At 39.8% G+C, this 22,746-nt stretch overlaps 1 protein-coding gene across 1 annotated transcript in view; it reads left to right on the top strand.

Annotated features, from left to right (window-relative positions):
* Positions 1 to 21,775, top strand: part of LOC110955485 (calsyntenin-2-like) — a 356,305-nt gene extending 334,530 nt beyond the window's left edge. Inside the window, exons 13-17 of the mRNA XM_051958076.1 lie at positions 5,182 to 5,352; positions 5,691 to 5,836; positions 8,358 to 8,481; positions 15,836 to 16,020; positions 18,531 to 21,775. Of these exons, the coding sequence (XP_051814036.1) occupies positions 5,182 to 5,352; positions 5,691 to 5,836; positions 8,358 to 8,481; positions 15,836 to 16,020; positions 18,531 to 18,749 (845 nt within the window). The 3' untranslated portion in view covers positions 18,750 to 21,775. The remainder of the gene's footprint in view (positions 1 to 5,181; positions 5,353 to 5,690; positions 5,837 to 8,357; positions 8,482 to 15,835; positions 16,021 to 18,530) is intronic.
* The last annotated feature ends 971 nt before the right edge of the window (positions 21,776 to 22,746 follow it).

Here is a 22,746-nt window from a genome sequence, read left to right as displayed (position 1 = left end):
TGAGAAGGTGTGTCCAAACGTTTGACTGTACCTGGTGAAGATAGAACTTATTCAACTACTCTATGTACAACTTTGAGTTACTTTTTTTTTTTTACAATGAATCCTTCATATGCACTGATGAAAAACACATTCAAAAATAAACAAAAGGGGAATTTAACTGTACCATCATGTTTGAAAAAGCAAAGTTGTATTTTGTTTAAAGAAATCAGAATTTCTCATTAAATTTTACCAAGTACTTTGAATTCATAGAATTATTAATATTTATTAACTGTTTTTTAAATTTGTCAAATTAATGATGCCAATTCATATTTCCATCATTATAATGTAATTAAAAACAATTCTTCTTTGCAATTGTACTCTTTAACAGTTTTACGAAGTATTAATATAAATAAGTTTTCATGCAAATAACAGCACATATAACAATGACACTTTTTTAAATACAGTTAGTGTCATTTCACATTGTAAAAGAAACTGTAAAAAGAAATGACTGATTTTTGATGAACATGCTGCACAGTGGATTCAGTGGTTAGCACTGGCGCCTTGCAGCTAGAAGAGTCCTGTTTCTCATCCTAGCCTGAGTCTGGGGTCTTTCTGCATGGGGTTTGTATGTTCTATCTGTGCAGGTTCTCCGGCTTCCTCCCACGCTCCCAACACATGCTGAGGTTAATTGGTAACTCTAAATTGTCCGTAGGTGTGAATGTGAGTGTGATTGTTGGTCTCTGTGAGTAGTCCTGTGATAGACTGGTGACCTGTCCAGGGCATCACCTACCTTCACCCTAAGTCAGCTGGGACAGACTCCAGCCCCCCTGTGATCCTAATGAGGATTAAGCGGCGTATAGAGAATGGATGGATGGATGATGTGGCCATTATTTATCGTTTTTGCTTGTTTTCTGGTTAACAGGTGAATTAATTCTTTTTGCTATGAGTTCTCTAGTTATTTTCTGCAGTTTAACACAGCAGAGAACATCTGTACAGTAACAGTCAATTGTTCAAAAATCACAGTTAAAAATGTTTTTTTAAATAAACACTATTTTTTTACAGTGTACTTCGGCTCATTTGGGGTATACGAGGGAACAATATGCTGCTTAACAAATTCTGCATTAAATTGAAGTCAGATTACAGTTGAGGACAAGTGCTTCTTCTCTCCAGCAGTAACCTGCAGTCTAAGCGAGAGCCTTTTGTCCAGAACACCTTGCCAATATGTTGAGTCAATTTCCCTCTCCACACAGGTCTGTGGGTATTAGCCCCTCCACCGTTGCCGTACCCTCTCTTTTGTGTCCCTATGCAACTGCAGACCCCCTCCTGCTGAGTAAGGCCCACACCTACCAGAACACTGATTCCCAGGTCGCACTACCTTGACCGACGGCAAATGAGTATGACATTTAAATCCCTGTGGCAGTAGTCTCGTTCAACGATCTGACCACCGAGGCAGGAACCGCCCGCCTGGGCCCCGGGCCCCGCCGCCGGCTGCCAATTAGGAGCAGATAAGCAGAGCAAGAGGGAGGTTTTAGCCCTCCATTGTGTGTAATGTGGTGGAGGTAGAGGAGCATCGCTTTCAGGAGCCGGTGGAGCTCTTTCTGCTGCTGAAATAGAGACTCCAGCTGGAGGGAAGAGATTAGCTGGAAGCCACAGAAAGTCACAGGCAAAGAAAGAAAGAAAGAAAGAAAGAAAGAAAGAAAGAAAGAAAGAAAGATTGTGTGTGTGGTAGACAGTCACAAAGTTCCGTAATGAGCAGATTTTGTGTTCTCTCGAGGCTTAAAGGATTGAAGATAAATCGCATATTTCTTTTTCAGGGCATGCAATAAGTTTCCTTTGGACCTTCTAATCACTCCACAGCCCTCTTCCATGCTTTGTCTTCCTGTCTTTCATTTGTCTTTTCTTTGAGCCAACTCAGCATTGGCTCGTTTCTCTCTCTGTCATACTACAGCGTCTTTCCAAGGATTATTCTGCTGCCGTTCCTCAAAGCCAAGGTCATCACTTTGTTCTTCCACTTATCATCTTTAATACTCAACTGTTTGACCTATTTGCTTTAATGGCCATCTCGTCTTTTCTTCTTTTCTGCTTTGCTTTAGAGTTTTTATTTCGTTTCCACTTCTTCCCTTGCAGTAATTCTCTACTCAGTAGCTCTCCTCGTCTCTCTTTATCTCCTTTCTGTTCTTTGCAATTCTTTCTCGGGAGCAGAGCTTGGTTTGTTTTTTTTTCTCATCCCACCCACACTGTAGCTCTAAGATCAGTGTTGGCTGCATGATCACACAAACTGTTGGTGGGACAGTGCTGCACTCAGGCCGTACTGTAAGCGTTTACTAGTTTGTGTCAGCTACTGGCCTTTTCTTCAGTTCTCTGTTCACGTCAAAGCAGCATTTAACACCAAGCAGGGCAACACAGAGGCCAGACTGTTTAAGACCTTGTACATAAGTACATTTGTTTTCTGCAAATGTTAGAATAAAGTTTATTTCTTGGAAGTTGTCCTAAGACACTGCGCATTATATTTTACAGAAAGACAATGTAGCTTTTGCTGAATGTTGCTTTAAAGGAATCACATTAGCTAGTACCAGCTATAAACTCAGTCATATCAGACCAGCCTACACTGTAGCAATATACTGACAGCAGTAGGTTAAATTGCTTTAATGCTGAATTTTCCAATCATAAGAGCAACAATGTGTTTTTATCTTTTGTAGCTTCGCGGCAGCCCTTAAACTGCTCTTTTCTTGCTATTATTCTAAATTTCAATTATTATTGTTGTTGTTATGTTTTGTCATTCGGTGATGTAAAAACACATGAATCTGCTCTATTCATAGACTGTGTGTAAAAGAATGAAGCACTTCTACCCGCATTCTCTCTAACAGCCAGCAGGGGACGACTCCTCTGGTAGCAAAAAAGAAGTCTGATTGTATACAAGTCTATGAGAAAATCACTCTACTTCTCACTTGATCTGTTATCCCAGTAAACATTTTTCTAACAGGTTTATGATTGCACTTGCGAGTTTCAAGACTTTTTGAAGACAGCATGATGTTAATTTTGTAAATGATGGTCTCAGAGTAAAATAGACAATGAAATGGATTTTGTGTTTTAGGATGGGGCCACCTTGTGACTGACAGTTTGCAGGCATGTCTCTCTCCTCAAATTCTGAGTCAGATGCACCTCTCACTAACCATGATGATAACCGCCAAAATTCAAAGAGCAGATTTACCATGTTTAGTTGTCAAAAATACTTACCCATGGAATAGCTTTACTTTTTTAACCGGCAACTAAGTAAGGAAAAGAGAGTTTTTACCTTGCTGACATGTTTCGACCACGTCTACGATCTTCCTCATCATCTGACATGTGATGACATGTCGTTTTATCAGGTGACCCCCGCCACCCAATTGTCTCTAGAGGAGGTGACTCAAGTAAGCAAGAGGATGTAGGCCCCCTCGTCCCAGTTCATGGAACTGCTCGCCCGCTTCCTGATCTCTATGGCCTCCTTAATCCATAGTTTGTATTTGTTGGCCTCCGATGTTATAATTCTCCCCCTGTCCCAGTCCATAATCTGGTAATTTCTTTTGCAGTTATCCGTGATGGCTGATTTTTAGTTTTCTTGTTCGGTTTTGTCTTTTTGTGTTCTTGTGAGTCGTCCAACTCTTTCTTTTTCACATTCTGTTTGATGTTAAAACATGTCAGGAAGGTAAAAACCGTCTTTGCCTTACTTCATTGTAGGTTAAAAAAGTAATGACATTTTAAAGTCTAGTTGTCCATGGAGCTTGTGAGCCACACAACTGAAACAATAAGCTGACAGAGGCTTAAAGGAGATGTTAAGGTGATCCCTGGAACCTGTACTTCAGTGAAAGCAACAACCATGAACTGAGCAGAAGCTTAAAATTTTTTAAAAAGGTTTTGTATCAAACGGCTAAGGCTAAAGAATGGAGCCAGCAAGGAAATGTCAAAACACTCAGCTAATCAAATGACCACTTGAGGCTGAGTCAATACACTCCTCTGTTAAAATGTCCAGTTTTGGACTCTGTAACTAATTTCCTATTTTGTGATAACTGCATGGTGGTTACTCATTTGAATTGTATTAAAGCTTGAACTCCTGCACAGTTAAGGGCTTTGAGTGGCAGGTGGATGCCGTCACAGGGCAGTTCGTGACCCACAGACGTTTGCACCTTAGGTTATTTCTCGCTCCACCTCTTTGCTCGTTTTTGGATTAGCGGGGAGCTAGGAGGAGTCAGGCACTGCTAAGATCCCAGCAGCCGGAGCCACAACCCCGAGCTTCAAATCAGCTCCTCAGGAAATGCATGAATGGCGTCACAGAGAGCTCATCAATTTTTATATACAGCCTATACTTCATACCTCGAAACAAAACAGTAACTCCTCTTCTGGGACGCAGCTTTCTTTCCTGTTTCCTCCCCTTTCTCCACCTCATCTGTACCTCCCCCTCCGCCCCTGACCTCTCCCTTCAAACACACACACTCCATATCTGTCTTTCTCTACTGGGAAGCTGTTAAATGAGCGTAGCCGGTTTCCTCCCGTGGGAGCCTACAGTGAGGGAGAATGCTGGGTAGCAGTGAGAGGTGGAGGATAGTGTTTCGCTGACTGTCAAAGAGCCCCAGCAGCCACCTAGAACTGCAGTGATGGGAGCTGTCTGTAGGATGCTGGTAGCAGCGCAGCTCATGGCACTGCCTGCGTTCACAGAGTTCACGAGTAATTGGAGTCTGGCAGTCGGAGGAGGCGTTGGTGTTGTGTCCTGTACGGCTTGAATTATGGTTCCTCAAAGTGGGCAGCATTTTCTTCAGCATATGTGTGTTGTTGTTGTTGTTGTTTTTAGCAAAAGAAATCAGACTTGAGCCACCTGCTAGTTAATGATACATTCATTTACACTGGTCCTGTTTGGCACGGTCTGTTTGACTGTTAGTTTGCTTCAATTAGTGAGATGAGAAAAAAAAAAGCCATCTGAGCTAAAGGAACCATACTGAGAAGCCTGAAAGTTTGGCTTCCACAAACTGCAGTTGAGCTCATTAGAAGTGTGAACATATTCAAAACTAAAAATAGGAAATGACCCCAAATACAAAGTTTTACTGCCAAGACTTCTTTATGCTTCTAAAACCCAGAGCATAATGGGGTGAGAGCAAACTGATGTTTTGTGGTAGAGGCATCAGAGAAGACAAATTACAACAAATTCTGTGTGTGTGTTTGCGTGTGCAGCACGTCGACCGGGTGTGATGGAGGAGATCATTCATAACTTGGACTACTGTGATGTCCTGGTGTTGGGGGAGGAGCTGAACCCAGAGCAAGAGTCTCTCCAGCTGCAACGAAGCGCTCTGCTTGGAAAACACCTTGACGCCACCAACTCCACCTCCGGCATGTCCGTATATGGTAGGTTGCTATGGTAACAACACCAACATATATCACGAACACAACCCTTATATCAGGCTGCACAGTGAGGTGGTGGTGAACACTGTTGCCTTGCAGTCAGAAGATTCCCGGTTCAAAAACATGCTGAGGTTAAATGGTGATTCTAAATTGTCTGCAGGTGTGAATGTGAGTGTGATTGTTTGTCTCTATGTGTAGTCCTGTGATAGACTTTTACCTGTCCAGGACGTCCCCTGCCTTGATGAGAATGAGGATTAAACGGTGTATAGATGATGGATGAAGGTACAACACTTATATACCTGCTAATGCCTCACAAACCCACCATCTGCCTCTCTCCACAGGTGTGGACTCTATGTCCAACTATGAGCAGGTGATCCGACAGGTTCGCTACTACAGCTGGCAGCCCGGACGGCTAACAGAGAGAAGGTTTCGTCTGACCTGCTCAGAGCTCAACGGACGCTACACCAGCAATGAGTTCAACCTGGAGGTCAGTGTGAGCCATGTTTAGAGTGTAGCTGCTATAACTTTGTATCTTCACCTGTCAGTAAATGTTCCAGTACCAACAAGCTCAAGAAGAAATGTATTATCAGAGACACTGCGTCATGTCCACAGAGGAGGACGCTGATGAAACTGATAGTAGAAACCATCAGATACAGTTAATTCATCTGCCGCTATTTTGATAATCAGTTTAAGAAAAGGATCATACATCAGAGGACGCCGATCTAACACTGCTTCAGTCAGTTAACATGTCACTTCAAATCCATACTAACATGTTTAAAACATTAGTCCGGATCTGAAATTTAGTATAATAGAGCAATAGAACAGCTTCACGTTCCCATCAGAACACACGGTCAGGTGTTCATTTATTTTCTTCCACAGGGTGTCCCTAAACTGTGGACATACAGGCCAAAATACATATTTTCAAGAAATGAAATTTTTGGACAACATTTTGCTGAATAGGATTATGCACAAATAGCATCTTCAATATGATTTCCATCATTTGTGATACAAAGGTTGATGCGCTTTGCAATAACTCGATGAAATAAATCCACTTTGCCGTCAGTTTTACTACATTAATTTTTATGCGGTCAATCAGTTTCCTATGCGTCCAGACTTTAGAGACACCCTGTGTATAGCAAATCACTATATAGTCAAAATTTTTGGTCACTCACTTTTATCATTCCGTTATCTAGAAGTACAGACGTCTGTCTGTAATAGTCTTTTTTTAGAAAGTGATTCATCAATTTTTTTAGAACTCTGACACAGTAATTCTAAGTTATGCTTTTTAAGCCGTATTACAATTTAAATGATGGTTTTGATATACAATTTTACAATTCTACAATTTCATTTAGCAGACGCTTTTGTCCAAAGCGACGTACAACACAAGCAAGAATTCAGACATAAGGAAAAACCTGTAGTAAGTGCAAAAAGTGCTTCAATTGCAATTGGTCAAAGGTGTTGCCATCAAGTTGCAGAAGAAGTGCCAAAGTAAACACTGAAATTAGCCAGCTGGATCAGTCATTTTCCTGTTTACACCGGGATCTCCAACCAAGGCTACTCATCATTTTTTAGAAAGCTGCAGGGAGCTGATTTGCCCTGATATACACAGTTTGGTTCCTTCCAGATCATTCATAGCGGCACAATAGATACATTAATATACCAGGTTAAAATTAACCACCCATTTAACCATTTCAGTCATCCTTTAAAGCAAAACAACAAAGATTCACTGATTCCAGCAGCCCCAGTGTGAGGGTTCGCTGCAGTTTTCAATCATATATGAAAGTAAAACATATGACACAAGAAAATGGTACATCGTTTTACTGTTTCTGACATTTTATAAACACATTGACTAATACATTAATCAAAAAAAAATGATCAGATTAATTGATTATAAAAAAAAAACTCATGCAGAATTATTATTTTAAGCCAATGTCATTGTTTTAAATAATCTGCCTTTATTTTTTTCAGGTTAATCCAGTTTTACTGAGTGATCCCAGTAGTACTGCTTCCTGTGCTTTCTGCTTACATGACAAATGAAAGGAAATAATGACGGCAGATCCAAGCCACCCACTCCCACATTCAGATACATGTTTCAAGTACCTTTAAAAGAGTGGCAGTGTAGGCAAATGTCCCCGAAAAGCAGCGTGAAAATAACTCATGTATGATTTCTCAAAAAAAAAAAAAAAATAATGTGACTGATGATATTCAGAAATAGTAATGATAAGTTGTCACTAGAGATCATGTTGCTTTTTACCACCATGTGAAGCAAAGTGCTCAAACTGGCAAAGTGTCTGAGCTGACTCAGCTGAGGTTTCTGGCAACATTTTAACTTTCAGAGCAGATTTAAAAACGAGCCTCATTAGGTATTCCAGTGGCATCGCTTTCACCTCTCAGTAGCAAAATGCTTTGGAGAAATTAGCACTCGAAAACAACCAAACAAGTCGGTAAATACACCTTAAACAGCAGTTAGACACGATGACACAGCCGAGCTCCACATATCAAAAGAAGCCACGGTGCAACACTGAACACTTCATCTTCTCCTGAAGAGACCCTGAACTGTTCCACGGTGACTCAGCCGTTCCAGGCAGCAGACACATCCACACTCTCCACCTGTAATCCACTGTTCTTCACTTGATGATAAATGCCAAAATCAGCTCCGTGTGTCAGCTAACCACGGCTTGTTTCTGTCCCTGCACTTATTTATACCTTCTCCGGTGTTTACCTGCTGGGAAACAAAATGCTTCACAATACATACTTTGAACTTTGCAGGGTGTCGAGTGGAATCCAGATCACCTTCTTGTACTGAGTTGACCCCGTCCCCCCACAAAAGCCATGAATATATTCGCTTTCCCTTTCTCCCAGTCTTACTTTAAAATCTGAACTTGGAGACTTTGCTTTATTCTGTTGAGAATATATCAGCTTTGGCAAACAGTATGTGACTGAAATGTCAACTGTGATCACTTTATCCTCAAAAATCATTGCTTCTGCTTCATCTGTTCCCAACCCAGGTGAGCGTTCTGCACAGTTCAGAAGCCGGCGAACACATCAACCACATGGTAGCCCCGCCTCAGTACATGCAGGTGGTCCACCATCCATCCATGATCCACGACCTGTATCCCATGCACAACTCAGGTAGGAAAACACAGCTGTTTCATGTCGCCTTACTTTGATTTTCCTTTTTCTTCCTGTCTCACGAAACATGAGGATATTGTTCTTGATGTCAAAAACAGGCCATTTGTTGGTAACACATATTCTACAGTATACAAAAAGAACAAGAAAAGCACTCAGAGAGCGCAGGACTCTGCCAAGGCTGCTCAGTCGTATGATTTCCAACAGATAAGTCCTGATAAGTCTGCTGCGGTGGATTTATAATAGGATCGCAATCATGTGATCATCAGCAGGCAGCTGATGTAGTGTTCACTTGTTGTCATGGTTACAGTGATGCCATGCCACTATGTCACAATGATACAGGAATCTTTAACAAATCCGTGGATCCAGACTAGAAGCTGCATCACTGTCAAAATCTAAGCACTTGGTCCTTGTGTCATTTCTGACCTTCCCTGAAAACTTCATCCAGATACATTAGTCTGTTTTGAGTAATGTTGCTAACAGACAAACAAACAGACAAATGTACTCCGATCATCACATAGCTCCACTGCGCTCCTTGGTGGAGTAAATATCAATAATTGCATGTACATACCCACATCACTGTGCACCATAAAACAGATAATCAAATAAAGCACTTTTATTCCAAGTCAAGTTTATATCTGTATTAGTCAGTCAAACTTTATAATTATTCCGCCAAGGAACGCAGCAGAGTTATATGACGATCAGCATATGTTGCTACATATTCAGGTCACATTATTTGGTATGTTTATAACGTACACATGCATAACACACGCATGTGCTCAGTGCAAGGTCATTTTGTTTGTGGGTACATCTATATTAAATGGCCACATTCTATAGTGCCAGGATTTCTGATCATCAGTAACTAATAAACATATGCTGCATTTCTGACAGTGCCATAGATAGGGGGAATGAACAGCCTTGGTGGACTACTGCGCTCTCTGAGTGCTTCTCTTGTTTATGTAGCATCATTCATACAGTTTAGTGCCGCTTAAGTGCTTCACAGAAGAGTGATACACCGAAAATTAGACAGCGCAAGTACAGTCAAGCAGGATAAAAAAAGGAATAAAAAGACTATCATTGAAGTACAGTGATATAAATTAGATTCAATTAAAAGACAAGCATAAAAACACAATGAAATGATGAAAACTAAATTAAAAACTCAATAAAACACATTGAAAGACAGATATTAAATAAAATGGAATCAAATTTAACAACATAAAACCAATAAAATAATAGAGTAAAGTAAGAAATATCTACAAACTGTGTGTAATCAAAAGCCTTGTTGAAAAGGCAAGACCTCAACACTTCTAGGTGCTCTCACGTCCTCAGGCAGACTGTTCAGCTGCTTGGAGCAGAAATGCTAAAAGCTTCCTCACCAAAGGGTCTAGTTCAGCACTTTAGAACTATTTACAGACTCGTGCCAGAAAGCCTGGGGGGCCTCACTGGTTCATACGCTGTAAGCATGTGAGACATAAATACTGGTGCAAGGTGCTTTAAAAGACGGTAAAGTATTTCCAGTCTATACAGAAACTGACAGGCAGCCAATATAACAACTTTAAAACAGATGTAATGTGTTCTCTGCTTCTGGTAACGTTTTAACGTTTCTGAAAGTTCAGATCTGAGTCAGAAATCACACTGATGCGATGGCTTCTTTCCTCATTTCCAAGTGTACTCCTCGTACCGAATAACTGGATGGCTTAAAAGTTTCTGGTGTTGAATTCAGTTATTGTGCATTATTCATGTCGTTAAAAAAAATCAATTTCTGGAACAGGGAAGAAGGGACACAAACAGAATACAATATATTGACCATCACTATCCAGCACTTTTGCTGGCATGCATGGTGATGACTTACAAGACCTTCTTCCACTAGAACTCCCAGTGATGGTGGAGGAATTAGTCATATTTTATGTAACTGAGCTGCAGAAATCTTTGAGCAAGAGTTAATCTGACGAGTGTCTTTATTTCAGATTCTTGAGGATGAATCACAGAATTCTGCTATACTGCTTGTGCACACAATGTTTATTGATGAAAAAATCACCTTTATTGATGTCATATGTGGGCTTTATGGGAATACACTAATAATGGAGAAATTCCTTTTGATGTTAAAACATGAAACAAGGAAATAATCTTAAGGTAATGGTAGTAAAAAGTCACAAACAATTCTTAGCATCAACATAAAAGGCTGGGTTTGTGAGGGTATTTTCTATAAAACTCCATTTTTGTAGCTAAGTTCAGCAATCACACAGGGGTTATAACGGTCGCAGAAAATGCATAATCCAAATTTCTCCCCTGACGGCATCTTCAGCATCGCCACAGCACTTGACGTTTTGACTGAGGGTCATGACTCGCATTATTTGACTGACAGTTGAGAGCAACCCACTTCCAGGCTGTCAAAAGTCGTTTTGGTTATGATGTGATAAATGGGCAAATGTAGTAAAAACAGTGTATTGAAGACAAGAAACACACTCAGAAACCAACAACTTGGGAAGTAATAAGGATCTCAGATTACTCGTTTGCATGACGACGCTGTTCATGCATGAATATAAATGTGAAATAGATGTAGAAGCTGACTTGACTAGACACTGATGGGTTCTCCCAAAGGAAATCCTCACTGAGAGTGAAATTCTGAGAATCACAGTCAGGAGCCACTGCTATAAATGAGAGAAAAAAAAGCCCGTGAAGAGTTTTTGTATGTCAGCTATCCATCCTAGGGTAAACATGGCGAGATCCAAGGGAGCGCTCGGTTCCGCTTTCTAGTTTGTTTATCGCGCTGCTCATCAGGCTGCTGCTGCTTTCGCGCACAGTGGCTCTCAGCGATCGAGGCCCTCCCAGAAGATGCAGGAGTTCTTACTGGCCTCCCTCGATGCGTATGAGTGATCTGAAGTTAAAAAAAGAACATGGTGAGGAGGAGAGACATTGGTCTTAATCTACCACACGAGATTTAATTATTCATCAGCCTCTAATGGATTCTACTTAGAGTCCTGGAGAGTTCAGTGGCCGATGCTGTTAACAGCCCAGAGAGTTGGAGGGCGTATGTGTGCAAAAGGAGGTCAGAAGAGCACAGAGGGAGGTGGGTGGTTAGATGGCAGGAACAGGAAAAAAAGAGATTTTCAGTTGAAGTTTCAGCCATGACATGCTTTTGGCACATGTGAATGTTTCTGATGAGATCATGCTGCATATGTAGAGTGCTAATGAATGAAGGGGAAACAGTGTGCGTATGCAAACACTCAAGTTACTCTGAGGGGCTGTGTGAAGCTTCACTCTGAGGAAGATCAAAGGCAGTGGATTTAGTGTGAAAATCTAGGAACTAGACTGAATCAAATGATCATCTGAAGAGTCCTCTGTGAGCCTCAACCTCGTTAAACACACACACACACACACACACACACACACACACACACACACACACACACACACACACACACACACACACACACACACACACACACACACACACTCTGACACACCAGGAGGGACTGGTGGAGAGAGGGCAGGCGCTGAGAAGTCATGTTATTTCAGTGGGCTGAAGATCAGAGCAGGCGAAATAAACATTTTATTTCAAGAGAAATCCCTCAGTGTGTGTTGTGGTTATGCTACTAAATAGGGCCTGTGATACAACTTTGCAGTCATGTACTGCATAGAGACCAGAATTTAATGTGTTTAAGTTTTGGGTTTTTTTTTTAAATGCATTTGAAAAAATTGGTAGATTACACATTTTCAGTGTGAATCAAAGCCAGTAGATCTCTGACATAAATTTGTGTAAAAACTGAAGCAACTTCTGATCCTTTCGTCTGTACAATGGCAGCCTTGAGAGTTGAGTTAGTGAGAAAGGATCTGTAGCAATCGAGGCGCTCTTTTACCCCGGTTAAACCTGGTATTATTGTGCAATCTGTGCCTGAATAAGACAGAATGCATGTTGAACCTCGATAATACAGAAATCTGGAAAAGAAAAGAAAAACATGCATATTTTAAACTCGCAAAAATATCTTCAAGTCAGCAACTGTTTGTGGCTTTACTCAGGATTCAAACCTGACCCTCCCATGTAAAAGTTGTAGGTCTAACTGTTGCACCACATTCAAACACTTTAGTACTCTTTATACTTTGGCCTGCTATGGCTGAATAAGCCTCTGATTGGCTAAAATCTCCCTTCAAGATGAGTTTGATTTGCTGAAACCAGAAAACAGAGCCAGAAGCAGGTGCACAAGTTTTAAGACAAGTTGATTGTTAATATGAAGATTTTTGACTACTGAGGCAAAAAAAGACTTCCTATTCCATATTTAATGCACTGTACATGTGTAAATGCACATTAAACACATTTGGAGGTTGTCGGGCTCACATTGATCAGATCTCAACTCGGTGTAGGCGCAACCACATGTCCAGATTCTGAAGATAAAGAAATATACCTAGCACTTTTAAAAGGTCACATGACTCCACAGTCAATGGACAACTGTGGTCTCCAAGTAACGCAGTCCTCTGTAAAACATTGAACTATAATCTTTTGAGTTTATTGAGTCAGTGAACTCGGTACATTGAAAAATGTCTGCCAAGTGCACGGACATGGCTGTTAGTAATGCACCGTGTAGCTTCTTTCAATCCATTTTGTTGCAATTCACAACAGAAGTCATCTCAAGGCACCTCAACTTGTAAATCCTTTGACCTCACAAATGAAAGGATTTAAAAAGAAACACCTCTGATAGAACAGACTTAGGAGTAGGAGCACAGTTATCATATGGGTAATGTAGCATTCAAGTCTGCATTAATACTCGTATGTATCCATATTTTAAATAGAGTTATTTAGCTGCTTTAATCGTTGCATCAAAATTACAGAACTGCTAATATTTTTAAACTAAAAAAAATACTCAAAACTTAATCACCTTTATGAACATCATTTATGAACAAAAGCTTTTTGTGATTGTAGTGTAAGTACCTTAAATAACTGAATTATTGTCTGTACGTTACTGTACACATATATATCCATCCATTAGATATACCGTTCAAAAGTTTGGGGTCACTCAGGCAATTTCATGTTTTCCATGAAAACTCACACTTCTATTCATTTGCTAACATGATTACACAAGGATTTTTTAATCATCAATTAGCCTTCTTCATTGAAAAAAAATGCTTTTCTTTCAAAAATCAGGACATTTCTACGTGAGCCCAAACTTTTGAACATTAGTGTACCTACCTGTCGAGGTTTATAGTGGGGTGGAGAGGCAGATTACACTCTGTAGTGGTCATTGCAGGACCAACACAAAGAGAACAACAATGTACACTCACATGTGTGCAGGTCCTTTATTTCTAAACACTCTTGACACCCACACAGTTCTCAGAAGAGCTCCAATCAGCCAGAATTAGTAAAATCGCCTGTCAGAGTTTGGTGTAAAGGGCTTTAAATACAAAAACACACATTTATGCAGACTTAAAGCAACAATTATGAAAAATGTCGAGTATAGTGTAGTGTAATATTTTCAGGTACAATGTGCTAAGAGTAAAAGATGCTATAATTATGACAAATGCTATTAGACTGAAGAGTACAATTAAAACATGTGCACAAAATACATAATGCTGAATGTTTTAGTAATGACTGATGTCTTGATGACATTGTGTGGGTTTGTGGAGGACACACACACATAGCTGGAAGATCAAACATGTATTTTTGGTGTAAAGACAAATTACATGTTGTGTCGAAAAATGAAATGTGGAGTACGAAAAACACAATGGTGTATACTCAAGGCAATATAATTATTTTAAAAATGTGAAAGAAACATAGCAATACATGGTATAATATGAACAAAATCTATCACAAAATTATATGGGTATATGTGCAGGGGGGCTAAGGCAGAGTTTCAACATGTCTGGACATGTTCTCTGTAAAACATGAACTAATGACAACTCAAGCCTCTGTAGGGAGTGACTCAATGGTAAAATATGATAACCTGATGCCAAGAATTGATCAACAGATTGAGAAAAGTACAATGGTGCCAAAACTGTCTCTCCAATAATACACCCTATAGGTGTGGAGACAATGACCAAATCTCACAGCATAAAAGACGATGCACAGCTCAGTATCTCTGATTTTTCTTGTGGTGTTGTCACTGCTAAGAACTACTCCTGGATTTTCCTGGATCCTGCTACCTCTGAATGCTGACTTCTCCTAGTGATTTTTTCAAAGATCTTTATAGAAGCTTTTTGGACATTTGAACACGGTCAAGTCTTAGATTCTGGTTCATGATTTGGGACTTAGTTTCCACATCAGTAGGCACGAAATGGACCAGTATTGACCAAAAAATAAAGTTTAAAAAGTCAATCAGCAGAGCCAATAATTAAAGATGATCTACAGAGGACTCTTAGTGCATAACCACAACAACAGCTGCTACAGTAACACGGATTCATTTGCAGCTCGACACAACATACAGAATTCAAAGCCTGCGTTAACCCTCGTGTTGTCCTTACCAAAAAATGTTGTTGCCTTGTCTGAAAAAAGTCCAAAAATTCCAAAAAAAATTCTCCAAATTTATAAAAATTTGCAAAATCTTCAGGAAGAAAATTCCCTTAAAAGTTTCCCTCAAAAGTTTTATTTTTTTAAGTAAAAAAATCCCCAAATTTGACAGCAAAATTCACTGGATTTTGGTTGATTTTTTTCTGAATGTTCTTAAACATTTTTTAATTAGTTTTTTTCCACCAAAAAAATTTCAAAAATTTCCCAAAAAATGTGGACATTTTCACTGTGAAAATACTTTTTTTTGCCACATTTTTAAAACTTGAAAATGGGCCAATTTGACCCGCAGGACGACAGGAGGGCTAAAGGACGGAGTGTGGACTGAGTCGAAGATAGACAGATGGTATTGAGTTGTATTATGGGATGTGTAGAATCCAGTGTTTTATCACCTTTCTCCTTCTAAGAGACAGCTGCACCGGATCCCTTCATCACTCTGATTCTAATACTGTATTGGGGAGTTAATGAGAGAGTATGTGTGGATATGTGTGTATTTTATGGTGTGTGTAGGTATTATTGATCATATTTCATTCCTATCTAGTACCTTGGACTTGTATTTGTATTTTATATTTATGATTGAGTCTACCTGCTTCGAGACTTTAGATGGAAATTAGCCAGGGACTTAAAGTGGCACAACACTTCTTTTCCTCTATGAGATTAATATTGTTGTGTCTGTTACGTGTCTCTTCTGCTAAAGTAGCTGGTGAACATCTTCTAATCAAACCAAAATGAGCAATTAACTAGCATAATTCCTTTTTGTTATTTTCATCATTCAGAGTGTTGCACCGAGGCAGCTTAGGATCACCATGTTCTTCAGTCTATTCCATTTCTCACCTCTCTCTTCTCTTATCCTCTTCCCAGGTGTACCCAGTGCTGCCACCGTGGTAATCGTGATGTGTATTGCCGCCCTGGTGGTAGTGGTGGTGCTCGGGATATACCGCATCCACCTGACCCACCAGCAGGAGGTGAAGCTGGCAGAGTCGGCCAAAGAGGCAGATGTGACTTGGGACGACTCTGCTCTGACGATCACGGTCAATCCAATGGAGGTAGGAGGGCGGAGGAATGTGGATGGAAGCTAAAGGGGAGGGAATATCGTAGATACAGTGTCTATATGAAGTATAAAATATAAAGTTTTCACCTTTTATTGTTTTTCAACCTTGAATCATTGGCAATTAAATTTGGCTTTTGAGACGAGAATGTACAAAAAATTACTCTTTCATGTCAAAGCAAAAACATATTTCTACTAAGTAATGTCAATTTGTTATGATGATCAGCACTGGTTTGTCTGTCTGTTAGCAACATTACTCAAAAATGGATGAATGGATTTGGATGACATTTTCAGGGAAGGTCAGAAATGACACAAGAACCCACAGATTTGTTAAAGATTTCTGTATCTGTGTGAGATAGCAGCACAGTGTCACTGTAACTATGACATCAAGGGAACACTATGTCAGCTGTCTGCTGACGATGATGATCGTGATCCTGCTAGAAATCGATCATTGCAGAGTTTTTGGGACTTATCCGTCCCACATTATACAAGGAACAACTGATTAAACTGTGGGGGTGTTTTTGAGTCCCATCAGTTCCCTCCACCCCCTACATATTTAGGTCATGCGATTCGGTATCCGTACATAACGTACACATGCATAACACATGCCTGTGCTCAGCAAGATAATTTTGTTTGTGGTGTACATCTGTATTAAATGGCCACATTCTATAGTGCTGTGATTTCTGCAAGGCTTTTTTTCAAGATTTCAGCTGTCTGAAAAAATACAACTGAGCAGCCTTGGCGGGGTACTGCACTCTCTGAGTGCTTTTCTTGTTAGAAATATAAAATGGGTGATTGTAAAAATATTGACCCCATGTTTTGAGAAGCATAAATCAGGAGATTGAAACAAGAACACTTCCAAGGCCCTGACTATCCCTTGAAATATAGTTAAATACATTAATAAGAAATGAAAGGAAAATGGCAGATGTGAAAATCAGCCAAAAGACGGCTGTCATCAAAAACTAGGTGATCATGCAAAAAACTGACTTTTAGGGAGGTCACCAAAATGCATGTTGTATGACTCCTCTAAAACACGTACGAGCTGCAGTGGCTGAGATGTTGGACACTGTGCAAACAGCAACTGTTGCCCCATCTTCACCAGAGTTGCACAAAGAACACCACTGCCATGATAATAAATCTTGCCAGAAGGCATGTGGGAGACTCTGAAGTCAGCAGAGAGAAGGTTCTTCGGTCTGATGAGACCAAAATAAAGCTTTATGGTCATCAGACTAGATGCTGTGTTTGGACACAAAACACTGCACATCATCAGACAAACTATTCCCACCATAATGCACGGTGGTGGAAGCATCATGACATGGGGATACATTTCAGCGGCACATCCCGGAAGCTTGTGGTACAGGGTAATAAGTATCTGGAAATCCTGGAGGGCTATCTCATGCAGTCTGAATCAAACTGTGACTTGGAGGAGATTTTTGAAAGTTTATTTAGAACATTTCAACAAAGAAAAAAAGAAAACAACAAAAGACAATGAATAACTTCCTCAAAAAGGAGTGGAAAGAAGTTGAAACTTATCTAATCCCACCCCTTCTCCTTACACAAATGATTGCCCATGTATTGTTCCTGCTTTTTCAAAATGCTGCCATTTATAAACAACAACAATAAGAATAGTCAACATGATTTATGATACATATACACCAGTATGTCTGACTATATTTATACAAAGGGACAAAGACAAAAGGACCTATCAATAGCAAAACACAACAGAAAGAAAAAATCCAACTAATAATATGCATAATTGAATATAAAACACAAATCATTAAAAAAATAAATAATTACAAACAGTAACCTATGGATATCCAATGACTGTCAGGCCCCCACTTCATCCCTGTATCCTGTTCAAACTGTTTAAACTGCATGTTTGGACATTGCTTTATCTCCTCACCCAATCTGTTCCAGAGTCTTATCCCACAGAATGAAATGCAGAACCTTCTTCTGTTTGAATGGATTTTTTACATTTTCAAGTTGTATTTTCCTCTTAGATTTGTTTCCCAGCAAGACAAGGACCTGAAGTAGTCACCCAAAGCTACACAGAAATGGTTTAAAGAATCTTGTGGAGTGGCTGAGTCAGAGCTCAAACCTTAGTCCAACTGAGAATTTGTTGCAGACCTTGAATACTAATGCAATCGCTTATTTTAAATGTTACAATTTTAATTACTGACATTGTTATGTATTTATCCATTTTCACATGGACATGTAAGTGTTGTTTTTGTAAATTTCTTGTCCAAAAAGCCAATTCATATTGACTATATTTCAATGTTGAAAAGCAATCAAAGGGGAAAACTAACAAAAGGTGTGAACATTTTTCTAGGTGCTGTAAATAGGAGCTGCTGGGTGTTAGTGATTGGGACACCTATAGAAAAAGAACACTTACACTAATGCTGTGTTTAGCGGTTATGACTTGAAGGAGGAATTATTGGGATTTCTTGGTCTTAACACAAATTAATGATCATTAAGTTTCTGTATCTCTGCAAATATTTTCCACCACAGAACCTGGAGGAGCCCCAGGCTGCAGAGGAGGAAGCCAGCGAGGAGGAGGATGAAGAAGAAGAAGAAGAGGAGGACGAAGACGACGAGGAAGAGGAGGAGGACGACATCACCAGCGCTGAGTCAGACGACAGCGAGGAAGAAGTGGACGTCCAGCTACCCAGAATGCAGCGCTCGAGCAAGAAGGGCCAAAACTGGGACAAAACAACAATATCTTATTGAAACACACATTCACAGTCTCTCACACACGCGCACACACACACACACACACACACACACACAATCTGCAACACGTCCATACTGAAACCTCAAATCAGATGGTTGAAACAAAAAGACTTTATGTGATGTTGATGCTCTAAAAATGAGGTAATATCTCCCCCTACTGGAAGACTACACTGAACCACACACACAAACACAGTGCAGTGATTTAACCTTAGCCTTGTCAGAAAAGCCTCCCGTTTTATACAGCTGATAAGAAATAATATGACACTAAAACTACTCCACAATCAAATGACTCTCATCCTTCTTAAAGGAACAGCTCTCCAAAATTAGGTCATACCCAGAGAGATGTTTTCCCATCAATGATCTCTCCCTCTCATTACAATCTATGCCACAACTGCAGTCTTTAGAGAAACAAAGTTGTATGAAACTCATTTTGTCAGTTAAACCCTGCACCATCTGTTCAGTTTGATGTGTCAAAGATTTCTGATGTCCCATCTTTAAAAAAAGAAGAAAACAAATGCAAAACAGCCTTTATTTAAGAAAAATGAGTTGCAAAAGTAAAGAAACTGAGACTATTTTTGGTTTGTATACTTCATGTTATTTATCAGTCTTTATTCTAGCCTATGTGGCAAAGCCAGGTGATTTTACAGAAATAGCATATTTTCAATGGTACTCAAAAACAAACAAAACAAAAAAAGATGATCAGTGTGCTGTCGCAGACGTCATGTTGAACTAGCCGACGGGTCTGAGTTCTGGGTTTTTGGGAAAGTCAGAGGAGTCTCCTTGTACATTTTTATACGCTCCTTTCTTGTAAATATTGAGTATAGTAGGTGACCCAACCCCCCCACTTACCCCTAACCCACCAGTCCAGCCCCACATCGTCCACCCAGAAATAAAACCCTTCCTTTCCACCTGTACACAACACACACGCCACCTCTTCATGTGTATGTACACACCCCGAACCCTTAGCCTGCAGGAGTCTTTCCAGAACCGATCCCTGAGTCCTCTGTGTGTGTTTCTAGCTCAGTGTTCAGCTAATTCCAGCTGATGTCGGCTTGGGTTCGTTGGGGCAGATGTGCCACTGCCTCCATAGTGATCGGGTCAAATAAAGCTGCACTCGGTGAGAAGTACATGTAAAAATAAAAGTAAAATTAAAAAATACCGGTGTACCAATCGGAGAAGAGCATCTTGTCACTAATCATGTTGTCAGTGTGGTCACAAAATCAGCATCCGAAACAAAAAAACTCATTGAAACAATGATACATGACTTCTTGTCATTAATGCTGCATTAGAGAGTTCATAGAAGGGCAATGCTAACAGCAATATTTTATAACAAGGTGTTAAGTATGTATCAGGCAAGATCTTTTGGGTTAGTGGGTTGGAAATCATTTTTTAACAAAATATCACATGACTTGATCAGGTTCCCTTTATTTTGACTGATTAAAATAAATATAGATTAAAAAATATGATAAAAAATATGCATGTAACTTCAAATGCAAAAAAATGTAAGGAATGACTGGAAAAATAAAGCTCAAATATGACTATAATAAAGAATGCACATATTGTTATGAACATTAAAGCTGCACTAATCCGTATCTTTAGATTAAAAACGAGTTAAATTGGTACGTGTAAAATTAAAGGTATTGCTTATAACGACAACCCAACAGATAATTATCACTGAAGCAGCTCACTGATCTCTATAAAGTGAATTAGCACCTTTTAGCTCGTTGTTTTGGTTTCACAACTTGCAGCTTTGGTTCAGTCTCAGCATTCCATCATTCCATCATCAGTCATTTCAAGCAGCAGCAGACAGCTATTTTCAGCAAACAATATTAAAAATAATAACGTGTGCTGTAGATGCTATGTTTCAAAAAGGCCAAAAATCATTTATTGTAGATATAACACTTTTCAGAACCCAGTCTCGGCATAATTTTTAGTTGTTACTTATCAATACACTTGTTAACGATGCTTAGATATCACTCATATTTGAGGTGAGATATAATTTGCATATAAAAATGACTTGGCTGATAAGTCAGTAAAGCGCTGTGTTTATCAGTTATAAAGTCCAAGCGGCATGGAGCTGCCTGATGCTAACATATATCCCTGACTTAACATGACTCATCCTGTTTTCAAACGACAAATGCATCCTTTCAGCTTAAATTGGATTTCTGGCGAGCACAGAAACTGCAATTACACCAGACCTGCAAGAAACTTTGCCAAACTTCAAACTTTGAATGAAATGCAGCATTAATGGAGGAAGTTTAGGTGTTGGGGTTGATGTCACATCACATAAATCCCACTTCATTAACCAGCACTCGAGGTCGCCAGCTTGTGAAGCTGCCTGGTGCAACTTTAAGAGAGAAGTGAGAAGGGAGCGTGTTTGGCATTGTCTCACATTTGACCTAATCAGAAAACCCAGTCGAAGTTTTTTTCACCTTAAAGTGAAAGGGCATTAATCTCTGGCCGTGACCATCCTGAATCCAGTCCGTCTGTAATGTTTGATAGCAAGGAATTAAAATAATAATAAAATAGAAAGCCTCGGTGCAAGAAAACAGACTTGTTTGTATGCACGGTCTGTCTGCCATAGACAAATCCAAGGGTTTGGTTCAAGTCACAAACACTGGAAAATGTCCTGCTCTGACCTAGTGAGCCTGTGGGTAAAGCTGGGAGAACCTACTGTATGTGTATACTGTAGCTCTACTGTATGTTCATGTAAAGATCTCATATGTTGTTTAAGAGTTTTCCTCATCTGCTGTGACACCTGGTCTTGTGACATCACCTCCCATCTTGCACCCCCTCCTTGAAATCTTTGGTGGATTTTGCATCGGCCCGAGCCCTAATGTTGTCCTGACATTTGTTTTAGAAGAGGACGGTGAAATTAACATCGAAACCTTGTATAATGTGTAAAAGTTTTTTAATTTCAGTTTTATTTATTTTTTCTCTGGACTCTTTGGTCTGTTTTTCTTTGGAATGGTCACTACAGCACTTTCTGTAAATTGGCCAATAAAAACTTGTTTTGGAATCTAGCTGTGGGTATTTGTGTGTGTGTGTGTGCGTGCGTGCGTGCGTGCGTGCGTGCGTGCGTGCGTGTGCGCATGTCTGACTAGCCTCCCTGGGCTGTAGGGTGAATGTAACTTTAATTGTTGTTAAAATGTTAAAACGTCCTCTTATGCAGAGAGTTGCATATGTAAATGTATGAGCTGGTCCCCAAATGGTAAGTTCTTAAACCTAAAGTATGGATGAGTGCAAATAACCTTTTTCAAGACGGGTACCATGTATATGTGACTATGTGTGTTTAAAGTGCATCTGGTAGGTGCGTAAACAGCTCATATAATGCCTTCCGAGTGGGGTCCGAGGGTCATGCATGTAGGGTTATAAGCAAGTCCCCAGATGCCGCATGAGTGTGTATTTATGTAAATGTTTTCCTACAAAAATGAGGATCTTGTGTGCTTGTGTGTGTGTGTGTGTTTTCAGTATGTCCGATGGTTGTGTATGAACAGCTGTGCGTGCTTCACTGTGTGCCTGTATTGTGCAATAATAATAATAAGGATAATAAGGAAACAGAAGGAACATGCAGGTGATATGAACCAATTTATATCAGTAAAAATAGATTATACAAACCAGCTATTCAACTATCCATGTTTTATTCTATAGCTAGACTGTACACCTGACGCTCCCCTAATATTCTTGTCCAGACTTTTATTACTGCAACACCTAAATCTCTTCCTTAAATCAAGGCTCTTGTTTGACCATGTTGTCATGTGAATTTAGAGAGCAACTAAAATGAATAAGCATGTATAAATTTACTCTCCTTCTCACCTAAAAGGTGTTATTTGACAGAGCAGCAGCTTACGCAAAAAGTCTCTATAGGATAAAATCCCGACAAGGTGGGAAAAAATGTAACCATACACTCACAGATTAAGCAGATATGATATTGACTGCAGTTATAAATCAGCATATGCACAAAGATATTCATTGGGAGATAAACTTTTCTGTT

This window comes from Acanthochromis polyacanthus, chromosome 13 (genome assembly GCF_021347895.1).
Source record: "Acanthochromis polyacanthus isolate Apoly-LR-REF ecotype Palm Island chromosome 13, KAUST_Apoly_ChrSc, whole genome shotgun sequence".
Classification (NCBI taxonomy): Eukaryota; Metazoa; Chordata; class Actinopteri; family Pomacentridae; genus Acanthochromis; species Acanthochromis polyacanthus.
This window is presented reverse-complemented; position numbering and strand designations above follow the sequence as displayed.